The 21,802-nt window shown below is 31.3% G+C and overlaps 2 protein-coding genes across 2 annotated transcripts; both read left to right on the forward strand.

The window, feature by feature from the left end:
* The first annotated feature begins 131 nt into the window (after positions 1–131).
* LOC147063402 (nicotinamide riboside kinase 1-like) lies at positions 132–927 on the forward strand. The gene has a single exon (XM_085959657.1). It carries the CDS (start codon positions 270–272, stop codon positions 873–875), a length of 606 nt encoding a protein of 201 aa, XP_085815783.1. The 5' UTR covers positions 132–269; the 3' UTR covers positions 876–927.
* A 16,652-nt stretch (positions 928–17,579) lies between these two features.
* LOC147063403 (nicotinamide riboside kinase 1-like) lies at positions 17,580–18,531 on the forward strand. The gene has a single exon (XM_085959659.1). The coding sequence runs from the start codon at positions 17,708–17,710 to the stop codon at positions 18,197–18,199; it is 492 nt and encodes a 163-aa protein (XP_085815785.1). The 5' UTR covers positions 17,580–17,707; the 3' UTR covers positions 18,200–18,531.
* Positions 18,532–21,802: the final 3,271 nt, after the last annotated feature.

Consider the following 21,802-nt stretch of genomic DNA (forward strand, 5'->3'; position numbering starts at 1 on the left):
AAATTAAAATTATATTCTGCATCTACAGAGAACTGTAATAGACTGGCAGTAAAAGTATAAAATTATTATGACGTGGACTTTGATCAATGTTAAAATAAGATAATGATCTTTACACAACAAAGTATGTTAGTAGATTGATCTTGACTGGTATGTAAATGTCAAATATATAGCGACACACATACTGTCATTACTATATTATTATCGAGGCTGAATTATTAATTCATTTCAATTTTGTTTTTAACGTGTAGTTAGTTTTGTTATAATCCAAAATGGCTACAGTAAACAAGAATGGGTGGTATATAATAGCTATTTCTGGTGTGACATGCGGTGGAAAAACTACATTGACGAAACTATTACAAAAAGCATTGCCTAACTGTGTTACCGTGTCGCAAGATGACTACTTTTATCTTGATGATAATCCCAAACATATAAAAGTACCCAGCATGGATCACAATAATTATGATATACTTTCATCTCTGGACATGGAGAAAATGTACATTGATATCATCAATATTATTTCAAAGGAAAACAATGTATCAACTAATGCATCAAACTTAACGGACGATACTGCAAAAGGTGTATCTTCTAAAGTACTGATAGTTGAAGGATTTACAGTTTTAAATTTTAAACCCATCTTCGATATGTGTGATTATAAATATCAAATGGTTTTAGATAAAGAGGAGTGTAAAAGGCGTCGCGATACACGAGTCTATGACCCTCCTGACATTCCAGGCTACTTTGAAAAATGTGTTTGGCCAGAGTATTGCAAGTATTCCAATGAATTGAAAACGGTGTCGCAAGTTTGTTATCTCGATGGCACGAAAAGTGATCTTTTTGATACTGTATACCGTGATATTCAGGTGTGTCTACAATAATTGTAACGATAGCCATAAAATTAGAAAAAAAATAAACTAATATTTTTTTATACATATTGACTTTCTTTCTTGAAATATACCCCACATACTACCTTTTCACCGCTGACGGTACAGCTGTTGTGCCCTCATTAGTTGGCCGTTCGATATAATTAGCAAGTTATTTAAATGTGGTAATTAAATAGTAATCAAATGTTCCGTGTTGAAAGGGTAATAGTTAGTGTATTTACAAAAACCAATTTCCGTGTTATATTTTCAAATTTGAACAATATTTTTACTGTCCATATAAATCCTTTATTTAACAAACATAAGAAAAATAACTTTGTATCATTATACCTACCTATGGGTCTATTCTATACTTATCGAACACTAAATTGATAAATAGTATCAAACTTAGGGTAGGTTTGTATCAAAATATTAGCACTTATTGTAACAATTACACGAAGCTGGTTTTTATTGTTGCAATAAGTGCGATATTTTAACAGCAGCAAGATATGTGCTGTTAAAATATAGCACTTATTGCAACAATAAAAACCAGCTTCGTGTAATTGTTACAATAAGTGCTAATATTTTGATACAAACCTACCCTAAGTTTGATAATATTTATCACTTTAGCGGTCGATAAGCATAGAATAGACCCACTAGAGTCTGCCTTCTATAAGCTGGCGTGCCGGCTTCACCATCCATCTCGTTCCCTCCCATTGAAAACTTAAACAGTTGAACGTGATGGCAAAATGCTTTCCGTGTGACGTGTACACCAGTTTATAGAATACAGACGCTAAAGAGTGGTTTCTGCAGGGCTATTATTACATATTGCTCAACCAAAAAATCAATAAAAAAAGTGATAAATGTGATGTCATATTCAGACAATTAATAAAATTATCCCAGGATATGAACCCATAGGATGGTGAACCCTGTTTAGATGGACACGCCACTTGCTTTCTAGAGGGAGATATAGAATGGAAATTACAATCTTTAGAAACACGGCATACAATAATTTCTGACTTATTTTTATCTTCAAATTGTGAAATGTGTAAAATCTTATTTTAATTATTTTTAGTGTGTTTTCCGACTAATAAAAATGGAAATTTATTAAATATGGCGACGGGTCACATGTTAGATACCTACTTGGCATCTTTGACGACCACAAAAAGGGATCGAGATCAGTGTTTCATAATATGATGCCGAGTGCCGCCAACTCAATATATTAAGTGAATTTCTTTAAAAATGTACACCCTTGATTTTACCTTGATAACACTACTGTAGATTATCACACTGTCCTTAACCTTAGCGATAGGTAGAGGGGCTTGCTAAACATTCAAATTTATTTATTTTTACATACTGTGAACATTACAAATTAAAGATGTTTACAACATGACATTTAAAAACAAAGAAACAGTGTGAAGGAGAAATAAATATAATATACAGTTTCACAAAAACAGTCTGAAAAGTAAAGTAAAAGGTACAAAAATTATAAATTATAAAGCATGGGAAGCACACGGAATGAGCTAAGTGGACCCAATTTTAATAATCTATAAAACAACATCCACCTATCCTCACATAGGTGGAATATATCAACATCCGAAGCGATTTGGTTTAAAAGAGTTATTGCCCTCCCAATTGGCATCACCAATGGCAGGTTAGTTCTGCTCCTCGGGAGAACAGACAACTGATACTCCCGATTTCTAAGATAGTTATCAGGGACACAAATCAATTGAAGGGGTTATCGCAAGACAACGATATACCACATAATGATAAATTTGTTGATTTTTAATAAAATCAATTCCCAGACACTTTTTAAAAAAAAATATACCGATGTCTCAATAATTATGATCAGTGTGTAGTTCTTTCAAATTCAATTTTTACCATAAAAATGGTTATAACAATAATATGATATGCCATGCCAGTCAAAATTGATATCGGTCAGTCATCCACGCCTTATGCTCCAAATAGAATAATTAGATGTGAGATATATCGAACATTTTAATGAGGATAGTAATTTTTTCTGTTAGAATAGTGAAGGAACAAAAACATTAAATTGCTCATATCTCCAAACTATGTTTCTGTGGCATATCATTGCCTTGCAATAACCCCTTCAATTCTACCAACAACAGCAGAGTTCTCATTTACACCATGTATAAGTCGAAAAAAATATGTGGCCAAATATTGATATCTTCTAACATTTAAACTACAGTATGTAAGCATACCTAAGAGAAAGCCAGTCGGATAAAGCCACGGATAGTATCTATCAGTGGTGATGCGCCCTTGATCGCTGAACACCCATGCAATTTATGAGAAAAGAAAATATTTTTTAATATATTGATTTATTAAGGGGGGACATGCTCAGCGTAGGTCAAAATGGAGCTTTTGTTCTATTTTCAAAGCATGATCCTGGACATTCCTTAAACGTTGTAGATAATCCATTTATATAATTTTGAAGCCTTATTATCCTTTATATTTATTTTAAACATTTGATGACTGCATAAAGTATTTTTATTACATAAAATAGTATTCTTTTAAACCTCTCGCTCTAATGTTTTAGAATATAGTCATATTTCAGTACATAAATGTGCAGTGGTGTTAAGATTTTTTACATTTATTAATTTTTAAACGCATTTATAAAACCATCAGTATAATTTATATCGACATTAGTATAGTGAAATATTTACGATAAAAATTATATTAATAATCTCTGTGATCCCAAATTTGACAAGACCTAACCTAACCGAATTTTTTTTTTTAAACGGTACATGTTCAAACACGCGCGTTAACATCAAAATTCCAGTGCTGCAAAGTGTTAAAATATAATTATAATAATAAGTATTTTCATTGGATTTTAGGCCGAAAATTTAATAATAAAAAAACATCACTCAGGAGCAGTGGAGCACTACAAATTTTCGGTGCTCCGGCTCCGCTCCTGCTCCGGATAAAATCCCATTGCTCCAGATCCAAATTAAAAAATCCTTTTAATGTCTTCAGATACATATTTATTAATTAATACAGTTGAAATTGTAAATTATCAAAAAAATCTCTCAAATTGCAAGCTTTGTATTTTTCCGCTAGGTGCCTCTGCTGGCATGCCTCCCCCCCTCAACAATGCTTCTTTTACGATTGACGAATATTCTTGCTGTCGCCTTATCCAAAATGCTGCAAGACTTCTTTCATTAAATTCGACTTCAAGGGAATTATCTGATCTAATATCAATCAATTCTTCTTGAGCTGCCCACGTAATATGATCATATTTTAAGGATTTAGCAAATTGTGTTCTTGTCAAATCTTTGGTTCTTGTCCAATTTTATTATAGGTACTTTTAGTTTACATTTCCTAAGTTTGGGAAATATCAATAATTGTTGAAAAATCGTTGGAATTCGGCAATGTGATCTAGGTATAACACTTTTAATTGAAGTCGAGAGTGATATTTCATTGGTGGTAAGAAACTCACACAGGCATGAAAACATGTCTGTGCATCCTTATTTAATACCGTTTGACCAGGAAGAAAGTTTTTTTGGAAAGCTTGAATTGGTATTCAAAATTAAAATGTTGATATCTTTTCCCTGAAGAGAAAGATTCAATTCATTTACTTTATCAAAAAAATCTTCGAGATCAGGTATCGTCCAGTGATCACGTCTTTATCATTTTTTTCAAATACTGAAATATTTCGCGGCTTCCTGGCAGGAGCTCCACAGCCCCCTCGTTTGAGAAGTACTGTACTATACGACCCAAAGAGGTTGGACGGTCTTTAATGTACGGCCATATATTAACACAACATTTCACGGTGATGTGTGATACGGCGAACTGCATACCTACTTACAAGTTTCCGGACACGATTAGAATGATTTAGAGGCCAGTTTAACAATGATGAAATTGTTTTCAAAATAATATTAACGTCACCATGTCAATATTTTAAGACTAGCGATTTCTGTCTGTAACAAATTAATTTGTGCGTGAACATTATGAAATAGGAGACAAATCATAAGACATCAGACATCATAGTCCAGTTCAGGCTGAACGACTGTGCCTGTCATTATGTCCATTAATTATAAATTTAATGGCAGCCAGTGCTGCCACCTTTTTGTCACCAAATTATACGAGTAGTACGCGGTCCAAGAATAATATTTCAGTATAAGTTATAGTACGCGTTGTCTTCGGTTGAGTTTGTTTTTTGTTTCTCACAAAAATAACGGGTAATTTGAGAAATTGTTTATAATATGGCCAAAATATGATTACAGGCGAATTTGAGAAATTGACAATTTATTGTTTCTCGGCTGCTTTCTCTATATCACGAAATTATAATACTTCGCACCAAATTATGATAATGGGATATCGAAATTGTGGTACCTACTAACTCTTGGCGTGTTTTTAATGTAATAGTAATTAAATACTAAATTAAGTACGAAAAATATCCTTTTTACGATATTCAAAATTATATTACATATTTAGGCGTACTATACCTTTTTAATATTATCATACATAGTACGCAGGACAAAATCATAGCATAAAAACTATAATTATAGTACCGTTGGCAACACTGAATTGGCAAGGTTCAGTGTTTCCAACTGTACTATGGCTATATATTTTGTACTATATTTTTGGTCCGCATACTTAATAAATGTACCTATTAGGTGTAGGTATATAATAATTTCCGAAAAAAAATATTCTTTTATTAAAAAAAATAATTTCTGTGTAGGTACCCTGTAGATTAAATAAAATACTGTATCCCCGAAGCTTACCGAAAAGAGACCAACAAAACACTACATAGATTTGTGATAACTGGCGGAAATTAACCCTTTGGCTGCTACGATGTTGTGCAAAATCCGGTCGAAGATTGATACCAATAATTGAGCCGTTGCCCGGAATAATGTTGTATCCAACAAAAATGTCAATGTTGAGTTATTGATGGAATAATGTTGGGTATGTTTTTATGCATCGTTTAAGGTAGGTAGTATGGCAAAGAAAAAATATTTAGGCTTGTGGCAGCAGTTTAAAGTTATTGGTTTGTGGAAGAACGTTGTAAGTATATGCTATTGTCAAAATGGCGTCGCCATCCGTCAATATCACGGAGCGTGGTATAATTCACTTGAATAAAGGAAGAAAACGGACATCTAATGTTTTAAACTGGACAAATATTAAAGCTAGGAAGCTGAAGGATGTAGGAAAAGAGTATTTATCCAGAAAAAATATTATTAAGCCTGCAATTTACCCGTCGAAACAGTTTTGTGGAATAATGTTGTATACCATTTGACAGTTCTGTTGATCTCATGAAAAAAATTATTACGTTCGACATATTATTAATATGATTATATATTAATTGATTGTATTCAATTGATTTATCCATATTGTTATTGGAAATGTTGTTTGATAATAATGCTGGCATTATAGTGCTCTATATATTTTAACTTAATCTAATACTGTTTCAATTTTTTTTAATCGTTCCTAGTTCTATTTTGCAAGGTCGCGTTTGTGCCAAAAAAATTTAATCCGGGATGTGTTCTCGATTTTAATATCAAGACAAATATTCAATTAGCATTCAGGTTACTGAATCACAATGGACAAAGTCATCATCTCGTCTCATGTATTGAGAGTCGAATGTCGGACGCTATGTTCAGAAAGCAGACGAAGATAATTCTAAGCTCAAAGACCTCAATGACATGTGTGAATTCATGTTAGATGAGCATGCTGCCTTTTTTAAGGCACTATTCAGTGAAGCAGAATGAATAAAATACATTTTGTGGAATAATGTTGTATGTGAAATTTTCATATACAACATTTTTCCACTAATTTACTATATTTTTTTGTAATAAATCCAAATTTAATTGCCTTTCTTCGCCACTTTACATTTAAAACTCTTAATAATTGTATGTTTATTGTATTTAAAATATAAAATGTAACAAAACATAACTGGTTTATTTTTTTCCATTTTTCTCAAAACAAGAATATTGTTGGATACAACGTTATTCCGGGCAACGGCTCAATTGTCGATAAATTAAAGTATTGTATTATTTTTAGACACCTTACCACTCTAATTGTTTCTGCGAAATCGGAATATTTTGAAAACACGTTTTGTAATTAGTTTATCGTTTTGAATAGATAATGAGGCTATTAGATATCCCCCGCTTCGTCTGCCTTTAAAATTAATTGAAATTCTCTTTCTCGCTCTATCATACTGACGACCACATGTGCGAGCGAAATGAACTATCGAGTTTTTATTTTCAACAGCTATTGGAAACAATCGGTTACTTCAAAATATTATTTTAATTCCATTTGATTGCGTTAGCTAACGACACGTACTCCCCATAACATCTTATTGAGAAAATATATTTATTAAGAACATTTAAAATATTGCAAATGATTTTTATTTCATTATTTTTTTATCAATGAAATTGTTTTTATATAGTATAAATCCACTTTAATTTAATAGAAAATCTACGGTCCCTTCAGGGAGTCACGATCCGTGTATTTTACTTTAGTAAATTAGAAATAAGTAAGTTAGTATTAATTAAGTTAGTATAATCTTTAGTATTTTTAGGGAAACACTGTTCTAAAATACTTTTCCCACTGTTTCAAATGTATAATATTAAATAAAAAATTGTCATTCCACCCAGAATTTGACTGTAAACAAATAAAAAACGAAATTTGTTTATATTGTAAACTGAAATTTGTATTTGAAATTAATGCTTTTATTATAAAAATGCTGATGCGATGAAAAAAAAAATACAATAGTTATAAGTTCTAACACCCAGTCACAAAACATATATAAATCAAGTTATATTACACAACAATAAAACTAAATATATCAAAAATGTTTCATACCGCTGAAGCAGTAGTATGTTCCAAAATTAACTTAACATTTCAGGCATCAAATGCAAAACGACGATCGTTGTGGCCATTATCAAAAACAACGATATATCGTTGCGTAGCATTATAAGGGTTAAAAAATATTTTTCACTTATGTACGACAAGTTAGAAACAGGGGTGACGATATAATTAATTTGTTGAAAGTTGCAATAAATTATTCTCCAATAATAATATCAAAATACTGAATGCATCCCTACTAATTTTGAAGATTAACTTTGTTCACTGTTGTTAGCCGTATGTTTTATAGTTATTGCATGGCTCCCACATCCTGAAGCGGGCCCCCAGGCCAGGATCTTTGTCGGGCCCCCCTACCTATTGCTAGGGTTAAAAGCAGTGTGACGCTCGACAGAAACGTTTTTCAAATGGTGTTCCATTTAAAATTTAGGGTATTCAGTGTATTTTTAGCGATTATATGTATTTTTCAATAAATCCACTTGAGTTATGAAGTTTTCGAATATCGACACAGAATAATCAAAATTTGCATCACATAATTACATATTTTATAATGTTGTCCAATATTCTTTAAGTAAAATTGCACATTAGTAATATGATTCAATACCCACATAAAAACATACCTTTGCGTATTTTTCAGATGTAGGTACTATATTTTTTACACAATTTGCATAAAATGTACTATATTAACTATTATTATGTGTGTGAAGAAAGATGGCAACACTGGATTGCCTTTGGTTGGTTGGAGTTTCGAAAATAAATATTATTCGTATCAGTGTTGCCAACCGTACTATAATTAGGTATAGTATTTTTGTGCTATAATTTTGGCCCGCGTACTATGTACGATATAAAACATGTATAGTACGCCCAAAATACTTTTACTTTATTTGCTTTTTTTAAAAATAATTTTGAATATCGGAAAAAATATGTAAAAAGTACTAAAATTTCGATATTTTCGTTCGATAAATTGGTGCAAAGTACTATAATTTCGCAATATAAGAAGATTTGGAGAACTTAGGAAAAAAATGCTCGAAAAACATAAAAAAATCTCTTGACTTTGGTTTAAAATGAAATTTCTTGAATTCTTCGATAAGCATTTTTGGTCGGAAGAGGTAAGTACCTAAATAAAAAGGGGTCTCGGAGTTTCTCAAATTCTCCGTTTTTTTTGAGAAACAAAAAACGTATACATTTACAACAGATAACAACGCGTACTATATTTTCTCAACAAATACTATAATTTTGGAGGCTGTACTATAATTCCACTTTGAAAAGATGGCAACACTGATTTGTATATTCCTTATTCCTTTCCTCAATAATTCCCCTGCAGAAATCCAATCGCAATCACGTGAATTAGTTCATTCCTCCTTGTCTGCAGTTTGTTATAATTAAAACATACTATCGTGAAAAAGTACATAATATTGAGGATATATTATTTTCCTATTATCAATTCCTATATAAAAGTGAAATCAAATGGAAAACTTAACATCGTAAGTACCATCATATTTAAATTAATATTATAGTATACCTACTTGCAGGTAGGTACTTTTTTCTCCGGAGCTATTAATTTATTATTATCACTGCCTGGAATAGGTTTGTTAAGCTAGATGGGTTGGTAATTCTTATTTTGGTATTAGGACGTGGGGAATCCCGTCGATCCTTTGGGAAATCCAGCGATAGACAAGGCATGGTCCCTCCTTGTCACACCGTTCTTTGATTGGTACTGTTTATTATCGTCCACGTCCACGCAATGGTGGCACTCGAGAGCATAATATTATCATGATAAATATTATTTTATAGGTAAATATCTGTCTAAAAATAGATCTGATCCGAACACGGGCAGGATAATTGTCTACCAACCTAGATTATTAATAAAACTTTGTAATTATTGCAATAAAATTGTTGCTGACTTTTCAAAATGTAGTCAGGGAAATGTTCGACATATTGTTATCAATTATTTACTACATATTGTTTTTTGTAAGACCGCTTTCTTATTATTATGAAACTTATATAACTAAAGTGTCAAAATATAACATTCTGATTCGAAAAATGTGCCCAAAGATATTACCAAAGGTTTAAAATTATTATAATTACTATTTACTATGTGTATTGTCAAATAAATGTTATTTTTCAATGTACATATTTTGTCATTCCTGGAAGAGATATTAGTGCTTCCGTTAAATGTATGTTTTTTGAAATAACACAGGTCAGTAATAATTGCAACGATAAAACAATTTTACAAATATTAAGATTATGTCCGCTAACTTCATAGCGGGAACCGCATGGTTCATGACTTGTCATTGTCAATGATTAAATTAAACAATAATATTATATGCACCTACACTAAGATGAAATGGCGATAGGTATTTTAATTAACATAATATGTCTATAACCAGAGAAAAAGTAACGTCACAAAGTAAACAAAAAATTAAGGGGATTAAGGATAAATATAAAAAAAAATCATTTTTCAACATTTAAAGGGAGGGGGTGTCAAATATGTGACGTAATATATATAGAAGGTGGTGAGTAAAAGTTCTTTTGACCTACTCCTTATCTACTTAATTTGTTTTCATAACTTTTCATCCAATAATAGCGTATTTCATTAAAAGTGTCGATCTATTGTCAAGATTTTCGACCCTACAAATTCATTCGCGCTAGGGCAGGTTCTTTTATTTTCTCACCCCGGGGCCCCTACCGAGTAGTCATGGTGCAGCCCTGGTCATATCTATAATCCGCGTCGTTTTATAATATTAGGAAAATAAAGACTTTTTAGCCATTTTAAATTCATTGTTAGTAAAGGGTGAATGATTGTTTTAGGACTTTAGGTCTTCTGAGTTGCCAATCGTAATTATATTTTTCTTTCAAAGTCAGATGCATGTACTTGGTGTTATCATAGATTAAATAAATAAAGAACACAAAAATTGTATTTCCGACAAAATACTAGTATGTAGGCATTCCAAATTGAAATAAATGACAAGCGTGAAAAAATGAAAGGCTGTCCTCTACAATAAAATAAATAGCGATTCTATCATCATATAAGACTGATTGTAGTAATGCGCAGCTAGAAACTGTTAACTGATATGCTACGATAGGTACTAGACAACTTAAAATAAATATTTAAACGATAATTTACTCACCACTTCTTTATAAATATTATTAAGTAAGTATATTATTATACACCCACGGTGTTTATTTTGTTGTATTTACACCCACGCTGGCCGCGCGGCTAAGCGTTGGACTATCACGCCGTGGGTCTCAGGTTCGAATCCTGGGTCTGGCAAGTACACATATTGTTTTTCAATTTTTGTGTGAGTCAGGGTATGGACCTAATAGGTTGAGCAAGTGGCTGACATCCATTTCTCGTAAAAAACAAAAATCTGTCAATATAAACCTCTACTCTGTGGAGGCCCATATGATCCTATTAGGATCGGACATGGTCGAAAAAAAAAATATTATTATATCGGTGAGTTTCAGTTACCATTCAATCCAATCAATGGAAGACGCGGTAAAATAAGATTGACTGATCTGTCAACTAGTGACAATATCCATTTAAAGTATTGCATTTAATTTAATTTATTAAAGATTGCAAAATTAATCCTGTACGATTTGTCAGATGTAGCATCAAGAAATGAAAACGAGGGGGAGGTGTAGGTACATACGTGAAAGAGCGGAAGAGATTTTTAGTTCCCTAGTTGGTCGTGATGACATTTCGGCTACAACACTGTTTCGTAACCGGTGGTCCGCGAGTCGCCTAATTAAAATGTACAAATGTAGAAAAAAAATGGTTGAACTTTTTTTTTATTAAATCATACATAAGTAGGTACAGCAAATAAATTGGTTCCAAATTACAATCAATATAATATTTGACATGAAATTCGTACAATATCCCAAAAATTGTTACGAAGCGTGACTCATGTTTTTCAAAGAACGAATGTTTACCATAGTCTGCACCACTTTTTTTTTTAATTAGTACCTACTTAAAACTAAAGAAAGCAACTTTTGCCAGTATTCGTTTAAATTTTGCGCCAGACGGTTTGTTATCGGAACTAAATATTTTTGATATATCATAACACGAGATTGCAAAGGCAATTACATAGTTTGTTAATATTTAGTGATATAATTTTCATTAAAATATTTTTAATTATTGTTCATTGTATATAGTAGTTGTAAATTACAAATTATTCGAGTTAATATGTATATTTTATAACGTGATATTTACAGTGATTTTCGGTTGTGAAATCCTTTAAAAAGATTGTGTTTTAATTTTAATTCGGAAATTCAGTGGTTTGTTCTGTGCGTTATAAATTTTATAATATTTCTAACTGTTTCAAAAATATTTTTTAATACTTACACAGCCCACAAAACAATGAGTAAACATTATTATATCATTTCGTCTTCTAAGAATCTCTACTCCGAGCTTAAACGAAGATTGTCAAACATGGAAGAATAAAGTCGTGTGTTAAATAGAGTTGCCAATAAGACTAAAATAATTATAAATGTATCTAAAATGTAAATTAGGTACGAAAATATGATTCGAATTATATTCAAACCGGGGCTTATTGTGTTACAATCATTGGCGGCCTTAGGCCCGAAAAACTGGTAGGTCAATTTTGAATATATTGTTTCAATTTGCCTTTTCGTTGTATACTTAAAAGACGTATTGCAAATTGACTTTTTATACATTATATAATAAGTGCTAGAAATTGTTATAGGTGGGTACCTACTTACCCTTCAAAAAATGTCCATTTTTCATAACGCCAACCCATCGTTAACCGAAATTTCACACAACGCGTTATAATTTTTTGTAAATTAAGTCCACTTTTCTTTCTTTACTTTTTGAAAAATCATCAATCACACGATTATAAAAATTGTCTATTTTTCCCACATATTTTTTTTCAATACTGAGCATTGCAAGAGCGGTCAGTCTATCTTGGCCCATCGTATTGCGTAGAAAGGTTTTTATTCTTTTGAGAGTGGAAAAACATCTTTCACTTTCAACTGTTGTCATTGGTATGACGCAAATAAATTGGAGAACTTTGATCGACTCGGAAAATGTTTCATTGAAATTATTGCTGAGTAAAAATGTAGAAGAGAAACTGCACTATTAGCGCCATGCAAATCATCTCGTTGATAAAACACCAATAATTCATTTTTTAACTTGGTTATGTTTATTTCTTCTAACTGTTTTACCAAATTTACTTGACTTGTGGGAAAATTATTTTTAAAATCAGCCTAATTTTCTTTATTGAACAAATCGGATATAATGAGATGATCGTTGGATGTGAATCGTGCTTCTATTTCCACTATAATTGTATCACAGACTTCAATTGCTACTGCGTTGCTATTGTCATCTATCCGTCTCTTTTTATGGTCACCCGTTGCACAGCTGGAATTCGGATTAGTGCTAGCTTCATTTCTGATTTCGGAAATATATTTTTAAAAATTATCAATGTATGTTTTTATCTTAATAGCGTCTAAGTTTCTTTTTTGCATTTGTTTAAATAAAATTTGACAATGAGGCATTATTTTGTGAAAAAAAGTCAACCAATAAATAAAAGTGTTTTTTTCCAAATTATTTATTAAGTTTTGGGCTTGACTTAGGGTATTGGTGTCATTTTCTCTGTCTAGTATTGAATTTAAGCACTGTAAAATGTCTTCTCGGTACAAAAAAACTGTCTCCACACATTTAGCATTGAAGCACCATCTAGTTGGAGCTGCTTTCGGTAGACGCACTTTGACGAATTCATCTAATATTTTCGTTCTTTTTGGTGATCTCGAAAAAAAGACAGAAAATGATTGGACGGTGGCAAAAAAAACTTTTAGACCAGTGGTTATGGTGGATGCTTTTTGCATAACTAAATTAAATTGGTGAGGATAACAGTGGATGTACTGTGCTAGTAGAAAAGTTTCGCGGACTCTCGTCTGAACTCCTCCAGTTTTTCCACTCATTATTGCCGCTCCGTCGTAGCTTTGCGCTATTAGCTGTCGAGGATGAATTTCCAAGATTCTCAGCTCTTTTAAAATTTCTTCTGTTAATCCTGTTGCCGTGCACACCTCTGGATTTACAAACTTCCAAAATCTTTCACATACTATATTGTCTTTTAAATATCTAACAACGAAAACCATTTGCGTTTTTGTAGAGCTGTCTGTCGTTTCGTCAACTTGAATAGCTACGTAATTAGATTTTTTTATGTCACATCTAATTTCTTCTTGAGTGACTTTTAATATTGAATCTAGCAATTCGTTTTGGATAGTCTTCGAAATTCCTTTGAATGAAGTTGACCTTTCTAAATGGTCCTTCATAACAATATCTATTTCCTGCATGAAATTTATTAATCCACGAAATATACCAGGATTATCAGACTCTTTAGACTCATCATGGCCTCGTAAGGCCAGCTCAAACGATCCGCAAAATTGAATACACTTTAAAATTTTTGTTAAAATTAAACGATTTTTATCGACAGTTTCATTGTGATCAGCAATCGATCTGCGGTATGCACTATCTAACTGAATTCGGATGTCTGTTGTTCCTAATAAAACAAAACTCATAGAATTATTTATGTGTGCTGTTGACTTGCTATGCTTTTTTATTTTTTCTTTAAGATGTTTTAGATCACCAACACCAAATTCTGTCCATTGCTTTTCATTTTTGCAATCAAAAATTAAACAATGAAAACAAAAAAATAAATTCCTTTCATTGCAACCACATATCCATTCACAAAAATGATAGCTTTTCTTGTTGAAATATCTGTTAACATCTTTGCTTTTCTCTTTTGTTGTTTGAATTATTTTCATATCCGGCATGTACCTGCCTAATATCTTCGCTTGTAGACGTTTATCATAGTTAAATGTCCCATTCTTTATTTCGTTTAAAATATAATCCACTGAATTAGACATTTTGTGTCAGTTCAAACAAATAAACCGTCGTAAATTCCACAAAACTTCACGAAAATGTAATAAATCACTAAAAACCAAACTTTGTGTGTAAATTCGTATAATAACTACACCAAAAACTATTTAAATACGTTTAAAACAACCAAAAGTCATTCGTCGAAACTTGTCAACTGTCAGAACAAAATACAGTATACAATAATTTTCGGCGTGGCAGAAGCATGGGACTCCATAATTCAGTCGACTTTATCATTCTGTTTCGCAAAATTAGCTGAAAATATGTTTTGTTTCACACTCGGACAATGGGCGAGAGGCCTGTAATGCACGGATCTTTGGAACTCAAAGCGTCGAATATTGAATTTATCTTTCTCTGTCTAATGTATGAGAAATGAGAGAGAAAATTTTATAAAAATATTAATTTTGGGTCAAGAATTGAATTGTCCGGCAATTGGCGGGGAATTCTCGCCTATCGAGAATACAAAACAAAAACAAGCGTACGCCTTATAATTTCAAATCCACCGATTATTATTATAATATATGACATTGTAGATATTATTAATATTATTCTGTCGATTGTAAGGTATTTATTTTGGGAGGTCATTGACTAATTGACCTAAGGGGGGAGCCGCGCATGGTTACAATCGATGAAATTCAAAGACCCAAATGTGTAATTTATGGTGAAGTTTTGGTGAATGATTCATTAAAGCCTGTAAAATTAATTTGTCATTTGGAATCAAAGCATCCAACCAGAAGTTCTGAAATAACAGCTTGGACGGTTTTTTTTTTGAAAGGCAGCTGAAAAAAGCGGTGAAATTTGATTTTGGAAGATTTTCTTTGGGTCGCGAAATTAAAACTGTTGCCTTTACCTGGGCCCTACAGGTTCAGTTGTTGTATAAATAAAACCATTAAGCCACAATATTTATAAATAATTAAATTTTGCTTCACAAGCCACACTTCCGCCTCAAAAATTATTGTCTAAATAAAATGAATAAGATATTATCAAACAATAAGATATTATAATCCATAAACTCCAACTATTGCTAAGCAACTTAGAAACGGACCTGCGCTGAAGCACACGTACTTTTGTGCGCATATAGTAGGTGTGTAAACGCTGCGTCTATGTGTGAAACGTCTGTTTTACACGATACAATAGCATATTTACAGTTTACAATGAATACCCTATCTCGATCGGGGTTTTACAAAAAACCTTTTCAAAGACAAGTAGGTAGGTACGACAAATTATTGTTTTTAATGTGACCGAATATTTAAGAGCGTGCATAAGTGAAACGGCAAATAATTTTCAACTATAGGTGCGACGGGCAATCGGAGAGCGAAAATCGAGCTGTGAACACGTCAATTTGTTTCGTAATGGCAACGGGGGTATTAATTCTTAAATCGTGTAAAGATGACTAAAAAACGTTATCCATTTACTTGAAAAATAAAACATGTCAATGAATGTAATATTATTGTTACTAATAGAATAATAAACAGAATATTAAATGGACGCATGTAATTTTTTTATGACAAATTATGTTTTGATCTGCAGGCGTCGTTTGCACAATCTTCGCGTTGCGTAGTCACGATCATTTTAGAGTTTTAGACCGTGCCCCAGCTGATGTATAGCCAGTACAATTACAATGATAGGTAGTTATATATATTTATAGAAAAAGATGTTCACAGTATGCGTTTTATAACAACTTTACTAAAAATACCAATTAATAGACATTATTTTAAAATTATAAAAAAAAATGTAAATGGGTGATCGATATATTTAATATGTATACTGTTCACTTCTAGTTATTAAGTCATACTTTGTGTTCCCCTAATTATTTAATTAATACATACCTGCAGCAATATAATCAGTTAATGTGGATTTAATGATTAATTTCCTTCCAAATTCAATAATTACCCAGTATTAATATTAACCTAAATATCAGGTGAAATTATTTTAATTTATTTTTCTATTGTTATTTATCGAATATTATCTACTTATGTTGAAAGTAACAACGATTTTCTACGTGTTATATGGACTGTTTTCTTCTTAGGCGCTCGTGTATTGGGCGAAAATAGCCGACCATAACCGAACATCTAAATTTTCACTTTTATCTTGTCGGACTATAGTAAACTATCAATCTCATCATCTCTTTCCTAGAATCATATCCTGTAACTAAAAATAATAATTATTAAAGATAACAGTGATGATACATAATGATATTAGTGGTTTATTTTGTGTGTAATAGTAGGTACGTATCAGTTTGAGTGGCTATTTTATAGCCTCCTTTGACATAAGTTGCAGGATTTTTTTATGCTTTGGATAATCTTTTATATTCAATGTGTGAGCAATAGGCTTCTTGTATTTTACAACGTTTTTATTAGCTCGTATTCCGGTGGTTGTTTGTCCGGTATAAATCTTGCAATCGATTTTTAACTAACTTCCCGACTAGCTAGACATTTGAAACTTTTAGAGTAGGTATATCAGAACACGATGCCAATGCATTCTTTTAGCCATCTTTAAGTAGAATCTAATTCATTTTCAGTTAATTCCGTTTTGTATGAAAAGTTATTTCGGAAGAAATCCGTAATCCAATCCACTATTATTGGTTGCTAACTGGGTGGTCCTGCAACTAAATTATTAATTTATACGTGCGTTACTATGGAAATCAAAATGACATTTCAGGATTCCATATTTGTTTGTTTGTTTGTTTTTTATTTACTTCATATCAAGTACAAGTTTGAGCATATTGAGCATAATAATTCAACAGAAAATTTAAAAACGTTGTACTTATATAAAAAGTTCTTTTTATCTTGTAATTGTTTAGAGTATATTTTTTTAATATATTGGTGGATTGGTTTTAACTGTTTCGGGGACGCTTTTAAATTGTTTGAAAAATCCAATGCATCATCTGCGTCAAAGAAAATCATCCCTGAAACTAAACACGTATTTCCAGACGGTATCCCACACTACCTACTGGTGAATTAAAATATTCTTATTTTCTCTTTTTTACAGAAGCTCTTCCGCTGTTATCGACACAGGCGACTGGATTATTATCGGGATATCAGGCGTTACATGTGGGGGAAAAACAACTCTCTCCCAACAGTTGAAGGAAAAATACCCCCAAGTGATTATATTCAAGCAGGACATGTATTTCCATCCGATCGACAGTCCCAAGCATATTAGGATACCAGAGTTAAATCATTTCAATCACGATACAATTGAATCCTTAGATATGGAGAGGTTACTAAATGAGGTATTAGAAGTCATAACTTCAAAGAAGATTCTCAAGAAATCTCAAGAAAATGGCGGAATAGCATCCGAGGAAGATATGAAAATATTGGTCATTGAAGGGTTTATCGTATTAAATGACATGCCTATATTTGATATTTGTGATTTAAAGTATCAAATAATGCTCACTAGAGAAGTCTGCTGGAGTCGAAGGATGTTGAGGGTCTGGGAAAGGCCTGAAGTTCCTGGATACTTTGATCTCTGCGTCTGGCCGGAGTCTATCAGGCACAACGAGGAGTTGAAAAATTTGCCAGGCATCACGTATCTGGACGGAACTGACAGTGATCTCTTGGACACGATTGTGGATGACATCCGTATCTTGCAGCAAAAGAGGTTGGGTGTCAAATAAATACCTTGTTCATAACATGGCGAATACTGTTGGCTATCTTTTTTCATTCACTTATTAAGAGGTTGTTTCTTTTAACATATTTCTTTTTCTATAAAAAAACCATTATCGGTTTAGTATGATTAGAAAAGTATTTTTAGTTTATCGTTTTGATTCTATGACATATTACTAGGTACTAAACTAAATTAACTACTTATAATTATTCATACCCCATATTATTATTTTAAATATGTAAGTATATGCTAAAACTAATCATTGTCAATAAATGATTACACTTCCATTTTTATGTAGTAGTTTTTCTATAGCTTTGTGTTTTTTTACAATAAATAAATATCTCATTTAAAATGGATTTTTACTTTTTATAATATTATAAAAATCGCAATATTTTTTTAATAACAGGATAAAACTTTGATTATGATGTACCTATTTTTTTTACAAAATTTACTATGTATAATTGGGATACTGTCTTGAAAAATATTAATTATGCTCCGCCTATTTTTCTTATTTTTTAGACATGTTTTGTTAAGTATTATAAATTGTAATTTTAAATCTATTATTATAATATTTTTATATCACAAGTTCATACCAAAAAGTTGAACACAAATACTATTTATATATTACTTATGTAAAGGTTTAACGTCGATCGATACAATAAATCACTAATAAATTTATTAATAACTTAAAATTTACTAATAACATTATTTATACACAAAGATACAGCTAAAAATATTTTCGACAAAAATCAATCTAAATTTATTATTTTATGGTATTGCCAGAACACTAAATTTATTAAGATTGTCTTAAAAAAGGTTCTTTCCAGATCTCAGGTTGCATAGAATATATAATAATAATAATAATTGTTGTGCAAATTGATTATGTATTGCCGTGCTTTGTTTTGTTGGCGTATACTTCATACGTAAATACACAAAGAAATCACAAAGCCAAAAGAAACAGTTAATAATGGTTTTTATTATGAAAGTAAGCAATATTAGACAAGGGAAATTCTGCAAATAGTACGAGATTAATGGCAAAGAGTAAATAAGTTTCTAATAATTACTAGTAGGTACCTAATTAATACATTAACAAAACAAAGTCAAAAAACTTATTTTATTTTCATATACACGTAATTTATTTTTACTAGCTACTCACTCACCAGGGATTGCAAATCGGGGGAGAATTTCAACCTAGTGATTGCGGATTTTCAATCTCTGGATTAGACAAAAACCGATGAAAAACCAAGTTTTTTTTATAATCTGGTACACTGGAAATCAATTAAATTAGATGGTATGTAGGTATATAAAATTCAATATTCTTAAAGAATTAATGTCTTGCACCTTAAAATACATGTCCAAACTTAAAATCAATTAAATTACCTAGTTAATATCTGTAGAGCATTGATTTTTTCTCCGCCGTTTTGGAATTATAAATTAAATTTGGGTACATTTAGAAGCGGTTAAATATCTTTAAAATTATAGTTAGTCGAATATTCCATTACTACATGCTTTTATACAGAAGTGCACATTTTTCAGCTATGGTGCTAAACTAATAAGATGTAAAGTTTTTTTTTTTTGTAAAACTTAGTCCAAACATATTAACGCATTTTTAACACTGTGTAAGTGTTTTGATAAAATAATAACTTGTAAACAATTAACAAAAAATTTAGATGCATTTTTTTAATTCATAATTTAGTACACACCTAAATACAAAGTTTTAAATTTACGCATATTTTTTCTGATCTCGTTAGGTATCCCACGTAACTGATTGTGTTTTTTTGTAAGATTTTAACATTTTTAAACTAGGTAGGCGTTTTTCACTTGACAGATATATTATATTGAATTATACTGAAACTTAAATAAAATAATAAAATACCGGGATTCCAATATTTTTGGGATTTCATCATCTATAAATTCTATCAAAAACAGTGCATCTTTTACCAATATGTAGGTACCTACTCGAAAAATCCTTTCATTGTTCGGCAATTAATGTTTCGACACAATTTATTATTTTTTATGATTTTTTTGCTACGTGGATTCAACAAAAAGCTGTTGGAACCATATATATATATTTAAGTTTTTCAAGAATTTTAATATTATTTATTAATAAGTTTCGATATTTTTTTAATTTTGAGGGCCCAAATCATGTACATAGGTACTGGAAGCATTAGTAAACCAGCCCTCGTTTATTGATGTACCTAATATAATAATATGTACGTTTAATAACAAACATTTTTAGTAGACTATTAAAATAATATTTAACTTCTAACTAAAGGGTTGCATTTTCCGCATACACTGGCGGCTATATCCATATGTGCGGGCCTGTACCCATTTAATAAAGAAAACTGTAAAAGGTAAACACAGTTTTTGCGTTATTTGTTAGTGTTAAGTTAATGTAAATAGACGACGTAAAGAAATCATTATGCAGCCGCGTGCCACATCATATTTATGTTACAAGTTCAAAATGTAGAAATTACATTTTCGCCCACTTACAAATACAAATTGTACATTTAAGTACAAGCTATTTAATACGTTAAAATTGTCGTTTTCGTGTACAGTAAAAACGAAACAATGATGCGGTTCGTCGATTGTATATGTACGTATACGTTTATCATGGCTCCCCATATGCACGCGCACTATTGACCGACCGCATTATTGTTTCGTTTTTACTGGACATGTATTGTAGATGTTGTAAAATTATAGTTGTGATTAGTAAATATGAGGGCAAATAAGAGACTTTTTAATACTTATTATCTCTTATCTACATTCTATTATTTAAAAATATGTAACTACTCACTTTTCTTTATGTAATAATCCAACATTTATTTTAAAAACAATTATGTATCGAGTCCAACGCTCGAAATGGAAAATTTTACGAACCAGAGCGCTAGAGAATCTTCCGAAAATATTAACATGAGATATCTAATTTTATGTAGGTATGTATATTTTATACAAATGAGTGCGTTAATTTTTTTTGTTATATGGCCTATCTAGCACAGGCGGTTAAATTAGTTTTTCCACAAGACGGAGCGATAGTTTTGGAGATTTCATGAACCGGAACGGCGTTCCGGTGCGTTCCTGTATATTTCGATCCCGAATTGACTTAATTAAAAAAATACAGATACATAAAGTAACAGATAATATGACAAGATTTGAAACTATTTTCAAGTTTTATATTTTCTAATATAGTTAAAATATATTTATTTTACATATTGTGAACATGACAAATTACAAATTCAAAGCATTCGCATGACATGAAAACAAAGAAAACAAACTTATTCATATTGTGGACTCGTAACACGTCTACGTTGAAAATCTTAAATGGCGTAAGTTTTTCCTTGTGACAACTTTACACGAGAGCAAAATGAAATAATGATTTAAATGGTTTTGTATTTATATATTTTTTTTACCGACGCCTTACATAGTAACGGAATAAATCTTGCTGACAGGACTTTTGAGATGCTGAAAATGATATTCTAAGCAACTCAAACCCCATAAAAATTCAGATAAGTATTGATATATTCCACTTACGTGAAGGTGGTATGTGGACGTTGTTTTATAAGTTTTTAACGCGTAGTTTTCTTAGTTCATTCGCCGGTATTCCATACACCTT

This window comes from Rhyacophila brunnea, unplaced genomic scaffold, assembly GCF_057557595.1.
Source record: "Rhyacophila brunnea isolate RB1 unplaced genomic scaffold, BYU_Rbru_1.0 scaffold_9, whole genome shotgun sequence".
Classification (NCBI taxonomy): domain Eukaryota; kingdom Metazoa; phylum Arthropoda; class Insecta; order Trichoptera; family Rhyacophilidae; genus Rhyacophila; species Rhyacophila brunnea.

Coding starts and splice junctions, on each gene's coding strand:
- LOC147063402 (XM_085959657.1), top strand. CDS start 270: ATGGCTACAGTAAACAAGAATGGGTGGTATATAATAGCTATTTCTGGT.
- LOC147063403 (XM_085959659.1), top strand. CDS start 17,708: ATGTATTTCCATCCGATCGACAGTCCCAAGCATATTAGGATACCAGAG.